This window comes from Barbatula barbatula, assembly GCF_947034865.1.
Source record: "Barbatula barbatula genome assembly, chromosome: 8".
In the NCBI taxonomy this organism is placed as follows: Eukaryota; Metazoa; Chordata; class Actinopteri; order Cypriniformes; family Nemacheilidae; genus Barbatula; species Barbatula barbatula.
The window spans coordinates 3851310-3863755 of NC_136771.1; the positions used below are offsets into that span (position 1 = coordinate 3851310).

Below are 12446 nucleotides of genomic sequence, written 5' to 3' on the forward strand. Positions count from 1 at the left end.
CAATGAAGTCAGCCAGTTGGAATTAAAATACCAGCATGTTATGGTACATTTCAATATGTGTTCTTTATCGTCTTATAGCACATAGTTCTGATATTGCATGTTGGAAATCATTAATGAGCTTTGTACTAATATGTTACCCAGCATGCATTGCTGCATGCAGATTTCTTTTTATTTGATTGTCACCATTGTTGAGATTCATACCATGATTCTTGATGTCTGTGTTAGTCCAAGATCTCTAGTAGCACAAAGCTTTTAGCACATCATAATGTTAGTTTCCCTGGACTAACAATTCACTTTACAGTTCAACTACACAGCACTCAAACCAGATGAGATGATTCTAAGTACAAGATTAAGATGCATTGCATTGCATTGTCATATCAACTGAACATCACATGCACACAGTTTCAACTTGCCCCAAAAAAGCTGAGAACATTCTTAAAACAATTTTTAAATGAAACAAATAAATTTGGTATGTTTTTTTAAATGTTTTCAAAAACATGATAAACCAGATATTCTGCCATTTCTATGACTGCTTTTATTTTCCAAGAAAACAAACACAATGCAGATCGTTGAAAAGTTGTCCCTTTAAAACATGAACATTACATATTTATAAAATGGTACAGATACCGTTACTAGTCAGCATTTCCTGTTATTTTTCAAATATGACGTGTAATAATTACATGGCATGAACTAAACACAAATATCTACAATATCCAATAACTTTAGTGCTCTTGGCTCGACCACATTGCCTTACTTTAAAACCTGAAAATAGCTTAAACTCCACACATTAGCATCCTATGTAAATTATTACAGAAAAACAGACACTATACAACACGATCTGATAAAATGCCACAGAAAGTAACCTGACCACACGACAAATGCAAAACTACCAGGAAACACGCGCATCCCTGTCATGTTATCATAATTATCATCTTTTGTACAGTCAAGTTCCAGAAGGAAACCTGATATATTATTAATGGAGGGGATGGCATGCATGATGTACAATAATTTTTTATTGAATGTCAATAGAAAAATACAAAAATAATGTCAGCCATATCACCTTGTAGCCCAGGACTTGTTGCCCACTGAAGCTAAACAGGGCTGAGCCTGGTCAGTACCTGAATGGGAGACCTCCTGGCTGTAAAGCTATGTTGCTGCTGGAAGAGCTGTTAGTGAGGCTTTGCTTGTATCTTAAATTAGCCAGTCTGACAATATATGAATATATCAACAAAAAAAATATTCATAGTATATATTTGGACACGTTATGTTTTTGATTGTCTTTTACCAATAATGTATGGTGACAACTTAACAAATCTTTCACAGTTACAGACAACAGAAAGACAAACATTCATTTTTCACAGAATGTCCTCAAATCATGGTCATAGCAAATCTGTTTACAACACAAATAGCAGAGTAAAGGTTCCCCTGAGCTCATCTTGGATCACCCGTGGTACCCCGTGTTCTCTGGTGCAGCTTGACCTACACTCGCTTGTAAATACATATGACGTGTTTGCAGTTTGGACAGCTGTGCTTTACATCCTTGCATGCGTCCACACAGAACGGGATGCAACAGCATAGCCAGCACCTGGGAGAACACATAATCCATTAGCAGAGCAATATGAGAGTCTGTTTATTTGCTTTTATACTCTGCGGTACTCTTGCAGGTTAGATGCTTTTTTAGTTATTGTGCTTACACGAAGACAGCGAGGGTGCCGCAGATTAACCAGGTGAGCAAACCACTAAGGGGTTCCGTTTCCGTGATGATATCCTGATGGCATTGAGGACAGATCATGCGACCTGGTACATCAGTGAGAATGGGCATCATCACCACCTGTGTAACTAAATGTGTTGATGTGCAAGTCTTAGAACAGTGGTTCTCAAAATCATGGTCGTGTCCCCTATAAACCCATTTAAAGAACTGGGCCTCCCCCCAAACTGTACAATGTGGATAGATATGTTAGATATGTTTTATATATTGATTAAAATCAAGCAATTTGATAATGATATTTTCACAATATCTATTGAAATAAAAAACACCTGTAGATACCACAAAATTATACAAATAAATAAATTACCAGAACGTTCTAGGAATCGCAGAAAATGAATTTACGGTATCATGATCAGAGCTTGTTTGAAATATAGTTTATTTTCCAATAGTTTATGGCAATTAATACAGTTTGTTCTACCCTGCTATTGGTGTTAAATATCTGTGGACGGTTCTTTTTGAAAACTCACCTACAGGAGCCGCCATGGGCTGCTGGACATTAGTGGGTGGACCTCCAAATCCATATTGGGGTGGAGGGGGGTAAAGCGAATCTGATGGATCCATAAAAGGGTAAGAGAATGCCATGAAGTGTGGATGAATTGATTCTTCTCACCGAAGTTAACATGCTATCTCATGCATTCTAACTTACTTACACTGTTAAACATGTTGGCTTCTCATGAACCACATGCGTTAAGTCAAACTAAGTCACATGTCTGTGTTTTGCTGGGTATTTGAATAATGTAAACAAAACGAACATATAGTGAATCAACTGGGATAATGTGATGATGTATTGTGTGCAGCCTGCCTCCAGGACCTCGACGTTTTCCGGAAATAATCATATAGCTGTATCTCTCTTTAAAAATTTGATCAAACTAAATACTTTTCGAAGATACGAAGTATGCAATACTACTCAAGATTAATTTGGTATTGGCAGAAACCGCATGTGTTACCTCATCTTTAAATTAATCTGTGAGCTTTCACAAAATAAATGCCTAAATAAGTCAAAGTAATGGTTATGATCTGGTTACACATCTGTCTTTTTGTAAACACAGCCATAATTTGATCAGTGTGTCTGCCAAATGACAAAGCAGTTATCTCATTATAATAAACTAGTTCACATGAATTATAATTGTTCCTCATATAAATAATTTTGTTAATAATTTCTCTTCATAGTTATTGAGTCATGCAAGTTATCTAGGTCATTGTACACACCTTTCATCGAATTCAGATAACATCATGCTGCCTGCCTACTGAATTGTAGACTATAAGTCCAAAGCCTTGTAACATATTTTTGCCTGTTTGTAAAGTCATAAAGCACAATCTGTTTTCAAGAACACACATCTGACTGCCGTGTCCCATCGATCGTGACATCTGACTTACTGTTTACATTATACTGAATAGCCCAGTTGTTACAACAAAGTCATGTTCTTTGATGATGTTTATCTGTTACTAATGCTTTAAAGAGATAGTTCTCCTAATTTGAATTTACTTGCCCTCGTGTCATTCCAAACCTGTATGACTTTATTCTGCAGAACACAGAAGATATTTTAAAGAATGTCGGTAAGCAAACAACACTGAACCCCATTGTAGGAATTGTAAACATTTCTTAAAACACCCTTTCTTGTGTTCCAAAAAATATGTTTTAAGCGACATGAGGGTGAATAAATGACAGGATTTTTAGGTGAAACTATCCTTCACATTGTCACATTGGGTCAATGGAATCACATGAGTTAGCTGCTATTGCTAATTGTTCTGATGTTTGTTCCTGTTTATGAGATGGAGGCGTAGCACAAGTTTACCTGCTTGAGTCGTAAATGCCGTCTGCTGTCCAGGGAAGTTCATGCTTGGTTGGGTCGCCTGAGGACCGGGATAAGGAGGCGGAGAGGATTCTTTCTCCATTATCAAACCCTATCAATAAAAACACGGTAAAAGTAAATTGTACTCTCTTTATTTCCTGGTTTGCAGTACTGACTTGGAAATTCAAATTAGCATCAGATACCCGACAATATATCCCATTAGCAGAAGTGTTCACCTTCATACAGAAATCTATAGATACAAAACATACCTGTGATGTCCTATAGTCAGCGTGGAACTGTAGTTGATGTTCACAAGTGCTTTCAGAAGTGAGTGCAAGTTTACAGCCGAATATTGAGATGTGAGCGAGAGATGTGGGTGCGGTTTTTCATCATATGAGGAAGGAAGAAAGGAGAACTGAGTGTCATAAATGTAGGAATTTACCAAGGTAAGAGAGTGCGGCCCTTTAATGGTGTGGGCAGGGTTATCTCAAGCTGGGTAGTTTACAGTAAATGACAGTTTTCCATGACGGAGTGTGCGAAATAAAGAGTACAATTGTTTTTCAGGAAGTAAGTTAAAGGCCACCTTCATAGAATAAATGTGTTATATAGGCTGTTTTTGTTTGATGTTGATTGTAACAACAATATCTAAATACAGTTTAAAACTAAGTACTTGGTGAAAGCCGCTTTATTTCATATGATTTCTTTCAGGTTATAATTTGTGTTTATACAAACTTTTGACCCAGTTTCTGTTTGTAGACACATTATAATCTTATTAGCAGTTTTTCTCTTTTATTCTTATTAGTGGCCTTAGTTGCGTCATCGCCCTTACGTTTACTCCATCCGTTCATAGCCATCGGTCTCATAAAGCTTTAATGTGACAGGCCACATTAGAAATGCGTTTCCATTAACACGGAAACTGGATGCACTTGGATTGTTTTATATTACTTTGAGTTTGCCCGGAATAAAATGACCGGTCGTTCCTGGAAGTAGTAAGTCATTAACAATATGATGAGAATGGTCAACACCCTGAGTAAACACGTCTTGGTCCTCCCTGTTTCTCTGCGAGATTGGAAACTGTATAATATAACATGTAATGTTTGGAGCGATCCAATGTTCTAAACCCACCCTTTCTCGCTCGTCTCATTGCATACAATCAGACCTCTCATATACAGAAGGCATCATCTCTTCTCTACAGCATGTGATTTCATGTCTGGACCTCTACTTATCAAGTCACAAATTCCTCTATTTATGTTCATTACATTGAAGATTTAGCCCATGAGATAAGAATCCACAATCGCCTATTTTGCTTTCTATTCCCTAAATTAAAATCCAATTATATTAGCCTTTTAAGACAGCATGTTTGTGGGGATAGATGGCTCGTTTTAAGTAATACACAACTTTCTAGACTTAACTTATAGGGTGTTAACTGACTGTTAAACAAGTCCTGGGCTACAAGGTGATATGGCTGACATTTAAAATTGTGAGATAAAAATAATAAACTAATAAAAATAAATAAAGAATATTTGGTAACAGTCCATACATTTAGTTATTAATTAGTTATTAAAAAACACACGAAGAAGTCATTTGACAGTGTCTGTGGTGTAGAGCGGATCTGCGTCCATAGCAACCTGCGGTATCCAGGTAACGCAGCTAACGCAAACATCCAGTTTAACATCTTTAGCGACCGCAGGATCCGATCTTGAACAACTTATTTCATTGATTTGTGTAAATATACAATATAATAACTTGTAATAAGGATGTCATCCCAAGTTTTGGTGTCCCGACCCTATTTTGACGCCAGGGCCGTGGCGCAGAACGGCTCGCAGCCGCCGGTTCCGGCACCGGACACCGCCGTCAAGGAAAGCCTATACGCCGGTACATCCGCCGGTTTGGCAACAGCAGGCTACCGAAGCGCCAAATACAACCCCGAGGAGTGGATCGAGAATAACTCCGCACTGTTACAGCGGGCAGTTGCGGACCGGAACCACGCGGAGAGGATCTGTCAAGAGTCCAAAGCGCTGAGGGCGGAAGCCGACAGCGGGACTTTACGCACTCAGACCGATGGCACCAAACGCCTGGGCGAGCGGCTGCAGGACACCCACCGCTGGAGATCCGAACTGGAGCGCTTCATCGAGCGGCTCACTGCGGAAACGGAGCTGCTAACGAGCTCCAGGCGGCGGCTGGAAAAAGCACTGGACGCCACGGACATTCCCTTCGCCATCGCGTCTGATAACCTCACGTGCCGAGAGAGACGCTTCGGACCGGATCTGGTGCAGGACGGGGTGGAAGAGGAGCTGCTGAAGGTATTGAAAACTGAAATGGAAAATGTTTGCCTATGTTTGCTGAAAAACAGAGGCGTTTGTTGACAGTCACATTGCTATTAATAAGATAATCAGTTCTATGTGAAAATATGATAATGATATAAAAAGTAGGGAATAGGGAATGAATAAATAACAATAAAAAACTTGGACGAGATCATAACTTCTCACACATATCAACGAAGCTTTGTTTTTAAATGCTGGTGAAAAGTCTGAAGCTTTGTATCATGAATATATCTTCTCATTGTCTAACAAAGTTCAAAGTTGAAAGAAAATTGCAAATATATATATACAAATATAAGAACTTTCAGAAGTATGTTGGATTTGTCAGGCAAACATAATGATACTGTATACGTTATTATTATTATTATTGAACACCTATTTTCTACTGAACATGCATTTGTCTAACAGGAGGTGGAGCTGATCAGAAGCATTCAGGCCCTGCTGAAAAAAACTCTGGAGCAAACCGTCAAGCAGATTAAGTCGGTTACTGTGATAAACTGGTTATGCACGTTACAAATCTCTTAAATTCTTTAAATATTCTCTACACTATAGACGAATAAATACTTTAAATAAGAAAGTGTTCTTCGAGTACAGCACATTATTTATTGAGATACCAGTTGGCATTGTTGATATTATAGTAAGTGTCTGTCCGTAGGCTTAACCAGGAGGCAAAGCAGACCCTTGAGTTTGACTGGTCTGATAAACACCAGGCTTACAGTCTAGATGACCAGTGTGGTCGCTACAACAACAGGAGCACGGACACACAAAGACACCCGGGCTCAGCCGTGCTGCAGGACCAGTATGGATCACACACACACTACATGGACATAACTGACAATCTTGGAGGCCGTTTAAATATGTGACTTATTAAATCAAACGGTGGACATACCAACACTGAGATAATCAGAAATTCAAAAAATCTTTCACTTCAATTTTTAGGGTTTGTGATGAGGGGATGTGGAGTAAGTTTACTCATAATAACCTGCTGCTGGCGGAGAGAGAGGAAGGGGCGAGCCAGGCCCTGCGGGAAATGATTGACCAGGTGTTGCAGGACACGACCGAGGACCTGCGAGCGCAGTGTGCCGCTGTAGATCAGGCGTTCACTCAGCGCTGCATGGAGCTGAACCAGGCCAAAACACAACTGGATTTACAGCTGGCACAGGCAACACAAATCACACGGCCTTCACACACATCGTGTTCCTAAAGTGATAGTTCACCCATATTTATTCCACTTGAAAAAAACATCAGTCCCTTAAGAATTACATTTAATTTAAAACTTTTTAACTTTTTAGACAAGGCATTGTTTTACAAGGCATCGTATTACTTTAACATACCTGTATAAGCATACACATTATAGAGCGTTGACATGTTGTTGTGTGTTTATTGTAGATCTTGGAGCAGATTGGGGCTCAGGAGAAGAATGTTTCGTTGCTGCAGGAAGCTGTGCATGATAAAGATGCTCCACTCAGAGTGGCTCAGTCCAGACTGCATTACAGGACCTTCAGACCCAACATGGAGCTCTGCAGAGACCAGCCTCAGCTCAGGTACACACCGTGTCACTTTATCTTTCATTGGTCCCCACTGGGATCATGGACACACATTTATCCTTTGTGTGTAGTCTGTTAGGTGAAGTATCAGAGATCAGTGGTACAGTGTCGGCCCTGCAGCAGCAGCTGTATGAAGCACGCAGATCTTTATCAGACCTGGAGGAGATCAGACTCGCTCTGGGAAAAGACATCGCCTGCAAAACCAACTCCCTCCTTATCGACCGTGAGAAGTGTATGACACACCGCAGGCGTTACCCTTCTGTCACAGTGCTTTCTGGATACTGACACACTTTCACAATTTGACAAAAGTTCTGACAAGTTTTGCACAGTCACTTCCTCCTGTAATCCACAACGTTTGTGCTTGTTTTCTCTTTGTGGTTTCTGTATTCTTTGACATTGTGTTTCGATGTGAATAAATGATGTGATCTTTTTGTGGCATATACTACAGTTAAATATAGAATATGAATATAGTCTTAGTTAAACAATTTTAATGGTAATCAATTAGCCAAAACATGGCTTCTTTACTTTTGCTTTTAATAAACCCATGATTGATTTCTTTCATGGCTAGGTATGGTTTAAATAAGTGAATAGACTTGGGACCGAACAGATTTTTTGAACATTAACAAAACAGCTTTTGACTAATGTATAAAATGGCAGTAAAAAAAAAACATGTTCTTGTTGCTGACAAGTAGCCTAAATCTCCAACTGCAGACGAAAACAGCCAAAGTAGTTAGAAACAGGTAAAGTTATCATCATCCAGGACAAAAAGTGGACCAATCTACACTGCAGAACAGTAACAACGGAGTAAACATGGTAAAGTGTGAACAAACAGTCCAATGACATAAAAAAAGCTAAAATTATTCATATGGGCAAGTCATCCTACCGGCCATATTAACAAACACACTGATTAATGTCCAACGGTGAGTGAGTAAAGAACGATGGCATCTGCTCAGCTTCAGGAAACACTTGGTGAGTATTTAAGTGTCTTTTAGGATTTCAAACGAAATATCACCAATGTTGAATTAAATCTCCCTGTTTCAGTGGGAGATGCTTCAGTCCAGATCGACAGCTCTTCTGCTCACACAGGACTCAATGTTAAGATGACAGCTGACAGAAATGAAACTGCAAATGCTCCAGTGTCTGTACATCATATCAGGATAAGTAAACATCAACTGTAGCTTAAAAGGTGCACATAAATATTTCTCAAGCTCTTAAAGGAGTTGCAAATAAAGTAATATAATTAACTCAACCTCATTTGAACAAAGATGGATAATTGATATCATAATTGAGATTCATACACTAATTTTTGATGTCTGAGTCGAAAATATCTTTAAAGTTTTAACTGTACAAACACTCTTATTCAGATTGTTGCAGGAAATGTGGGTCTCCAATCTATGACCATTAAGTCAATTGATTTGCTGTTAATTGATTTGATGAAGAAAAACAGGAGTTTCCCGGTTTTTAAGGAAGTTTACTGGCAACAACAGCTGCCATTATTTTTCTGTAAAAACTACAGAATTTTTCTTTTCTCTTTTTTTTCTGAAATTAAATGTTTTGTGGGTCACCACTATGCTGAAGAGTGAGTCTGTGTTTAAGTCAAGGCCAGGCAATGAGGTACTGATGTCATGCTACATGTTTCTTTGTTTAAAAGTGACTTTGATGTTTTTTAATAATGAATTGCAAAGAAATAAAATAAGTCAATGTAATGTTTTCACTTTATGCATTAGGGCCTGTTTTCATTTTATTAAAGAAAATATCAAAATTTAAAAGACTCAAATGTATTAAGTTCATACACAGCTTGTTTTTGCCCTGAAATTTGAAACTGCAAAGTTGTTTACGTGCTTTTCACATATTTTTTATGGAATTTTGATGGCAACCACAGCTGCCGGTATTTTTCCGTGAAAACTATATAACATTTTTCACATTGTACACATCGGCATGTCATGTTGGAATAGAAAAGGCCCACCCCCCCAAACTGTTGCTATAAAATTTTAAGCACGCTGTTCTCTAGAATGTCATTACATGCTGTAGCATTAAGATTTGACTAAAGTTGTCAAACCTGTTCACTAGAAAGGGGCCTATAGACATTTCCAATCAATTACAAAGAATGACAATAAAGATCATAAATTCCAGAGTAATTAAGAAAATACAAAATGCTACTATAAATTGAGAAAATGTGTGGATTTAAAACTTTTTCTGCTGATTTTCTGCAGGAAGAGAGAATAATGACTCTGGAGGGAATTGTATGAAAAGCATGGGCTGATTTATGACTCATCGGCCAACACGCTGTATTTCTACAGTCTTTGCATCACACTTACAAATGTCTAGTTTTCACATTTATCAAGATTGCATAAATGTAGCCCATGCACATGGTCTATGAGGAGATGAAAGGATGTTTACATGTTTGCAACAAAGACACAAAAAAACAGAATGTGTTTCTACCATGTAGGTTTGATTAGCTGAAAAACACAGTTGGATTTTTTGTTTTAAAGTACTACAACATAGTATAACTTTGTTTTTACTTTGTACAGTATATAAACTGTCTGTATATATCCATGTTTATGTATATGCATAGATCTGTACAACAAGACATCAATCCATAAAACATGACTGTTTCCTAGAAAAAGCTAATATGTTTAATAAACAAACCAGTTTAAGTTACATTAAACATTATTAAATGCACTTCTATGTTTGTAACTTGTTTGTAACAAACTTGTTTGTCATCACACTCTCCTCTGATAGAACTGGACCTAAGTACAAACAACCGCTGATTCAGAATGGATTGAAGAGCCCAAACTGAAGATATTGAGGAATTTTTACTAATTTATGTATGACAAAAAATATAGACGACATGTTGAGATCCGGATCTGTAGGGTTTGCTTAAACAGAGCCAATGCATTAAGCTTTTTCTCTGTATTGTATAAATCTAGATGTTTGTTCTGTGGTGCTACAACAACATATATAGAACTGAATTTAAAGATTAAATGAAACAACAAAACATCAAATAAAAACAATGAAATCTTTATTGGGACATCAATAGCTGTATCAGGTTTTTGAGTGTTGAGGGGTTGAACGTTATTCATTCTGATTTCACAGAAAATCTCCACTTTACTACATCTGTGTGTTTTTAGATTATTTAACGGTCAGGCAAGTTTATTTATATAGCACATTTCATATACAAGGTAATTCAAAGTGATTTACATAAAATGATTGATAAAGGAAAGATGAAATACATAAATAAGACATTTAAAAGTGGATGATTTAAAATTACAAATACAGCTCAAGAATTTAAAAGACTGATTCAAATTGTGTGTACATATACAAATAATAATAGAGATAAAAGTGCAGTTGATCTCTGACAAATTACTACGGTTTTGGGAAACAGTCGTAACTACATTGATCATTTCCCCAATGATGCATCATACTATGATGGTTAACCAGCTAGTTCGGGACACGCACCCTTGTTTGTGTCAAAAGTAAAATGACAGTTTTGTATAAAAAATATTTTATGTGTTTGTAAACAAAAATGTCTAAAAATAAATAATTGTAGAATCAACTTCACTGTTCATGCGTGTTTATAGCGTATATTAGTGTGAGGTGATAGAGGAAGGCTGTTCTTATCTGGCTTCAGCTCTGAGGTTAAACCCATCGCACATAATAGAGCTGGATCTGAACCTCAATCGTCTTGGAGTCTCAGGAGTGAAGCTGCTGTCTGACGTTCTTGAAGATCCACTCTACAGACATGAGAAACTTGAGCACATACAGGTCCCGACAAGTGGGAAGTCTTTATAGATTCTGAAATGATCATTAAGGAATTTGGCCGATTATTTCAGACATTTATAAACAGCCACCTACTTTCCTTCTGCAACAATTCTGCCATTCAGCTCCTCCCCCAATGGAACTGACCTTGTTTCATTCAGTTCTGTATTGGGGAAAGGTTTAAGCTCAGAGCTCAAACAAAGTCTCGCGAAAAATCTCTGTGAAATGCTGGTTAGTAGACGCTTAATAGCAGTGTTTACTTCACTACATCTGAAAAGCATTCTTATCAAACTCTGAACACCAAAGTAAGTGTGATACGTGTGTGTAGTATATACATTATCGAAATATTGGCAAATATAGAAAACAATATAAACCACTTATAAAGATGCAGGTGGATAAAATTGGTCATAGAATTATACAACAGACAAGCAACACATTTGTAGCATTTTAGACAGAAAGCTCACGTGGCCTCGTGCATGCATTAGTTATGAATATTATTTACGAGAAGTACAGAAAGGAGAATACTGTACCTGCACGAGAGAGAATATCCTTACCTTATCAGTAAATATTCAGTGAAAGGTAACGATAAATTATTATCTCAGATGTTTACTGTGTTATATTTACAGTTGGTAATATTTACATTGACTGTGGTTTGTTAAGGTAATGATGATGATCCCAATTTTTTGCATTTTATTGAAAAACTTTATTTAAAAGTAAAACATAATTTGTCTATGTACAGTATGAGTCTTTTCTCGCAAGTTTAGCCAAACCGCTTACACATTCACTCATTATCTCTGAATTAACTTACGTTATTCCAGGTAAAAGTTTCTAGTACACTTTTGTTTCTATACAAAGATGAAATCGCTTTGCTACAATAATTATTTTGTTTATGTATATGTATAACTAATCTAGAACTCTGTTTATATTGACATGCGCTTATTACAGATAAGAAGGAGAATATCACATGCTTGCAGCAAACTGATGGTGAAGAAGATGCTCCACTCCAGACTGCATGGAGCTCTGCATACACAGTTGTTGCATGTGACGTGCGGCATGAAGTCTACAGTGTACATTGCAAATATTCCACTGTATTGTACACATTTATTTATTGATACACTGATTTTGTTACTTTTTTAGATTTTTTTCAGTTTGCCACTGTCAAACCACCCAAGAGTTTTTTTACTTTTTTTTGAAGTGATTAAAGACTACACACAAACAGATTCTCACATACAGACAAAAAAGTTGTTGTTCATCTCTG

General features: G+C 37.3%; 2 protein-coding genes across 2 annotated transcripts; one reads left to right on the top strand and one right to left on the bottom strand.

Moving 5' to 3' along the window:
• Window positions 1-125: 125 nt before the first annotated feature.
• Window positions 126-3963, bottom strand: LOC306897694 (lipopolysaccharide-induced tumor necrosis factor-alpha factor homolog). The gene is made up of 5 exons (XM_079462659.1): window positions 3831-3963; window positions 3565-3673; window positions 2236-2316; window positions 1695-1839; window positions 126-1585 (listed from the first exon to the last, which is right to left on the bottom strand). Exons 2-5 carry the CDS (start codon window positions 3662-3664, stop codon window positions 1480-1482), a joined length of 432 nt encoding a protein of 143 aa, XP_079318785.1. The 5' UTR covers window positions 3665-3673; window positions 3831-3963; the 3' UTR covers window positions 126-1479.
• Window positions 3964-5181: 1218 nt separating this feature from the next.
• Window positions 5182-7989, top strand: tekt4 (tektin 4). The gene is made up of 6 exons (XM_079462621.1): window positions 5182-5864; window positions 6291-6361; window positions 6538-6681; window positions 6822-7044; window positions 7272-7426; window positions 7501-7989. Exons 1-6 carry the CDS (start codon window positions 5319-5321, stop codon window positions 7712-7714), a joined length of 1353 nt encoding a protein of 450 aa, XP_079318747.1. The 5' UTR covers window positions 5182-5318; the 3' UTR covers window positions 7715-7989.
• Window positions 7990-12446: the final 4457 nt, after the last annotated feature.

Excerpts from the sequence above, each read along its gene's own strand:
- LOC306897694 (XM_079462659.1), bottom strand. The coding sequence starts at position 3,664 with ATGGAGAAAGAATCCTCTCCGCCTCCTTATCCCGGTCCTCAGGCGACC. Across the intron at positions 1,840-2,235 it reads GCCCATGGCGGCTCCTGTAG|TTACACAGGTGGTGATGATG; the intron begins GTGAGTTTTCAA and ends CAACACATTTAG. Across the intron at positions 1,586-1,694 it reads GGCACCCTCGCTGTCTTCGT|GTGCTGGCTATGCTGTTGCA; the intron begins GTAAGCACAATA and ends GTGTTCTCCCAG.
- tekt4 (XM_079462621.1), top strand. The coding sequence starts at position 5,319 with ATGTCATCCCAAGTTTTGGTGTCCCGACCCTATTTTGACGCCAGGGCC. Across the intron at positions 5,865-6,290 it reads TGGAAGAGGAGCTGCTGAAG|GAGGTGGAGCTGATCAGAAG; the intron begins GTATTGAAAACT and ends TTTGTCTAACAG. Across the intron at positions 7,427-7,500 it reads AGAGACCAGCCTCAGCTCAG|TCTGTTAGGTGAAGTATCAG; the intron begins GTACACACCGTG and ends CTTTGTGTGTAG.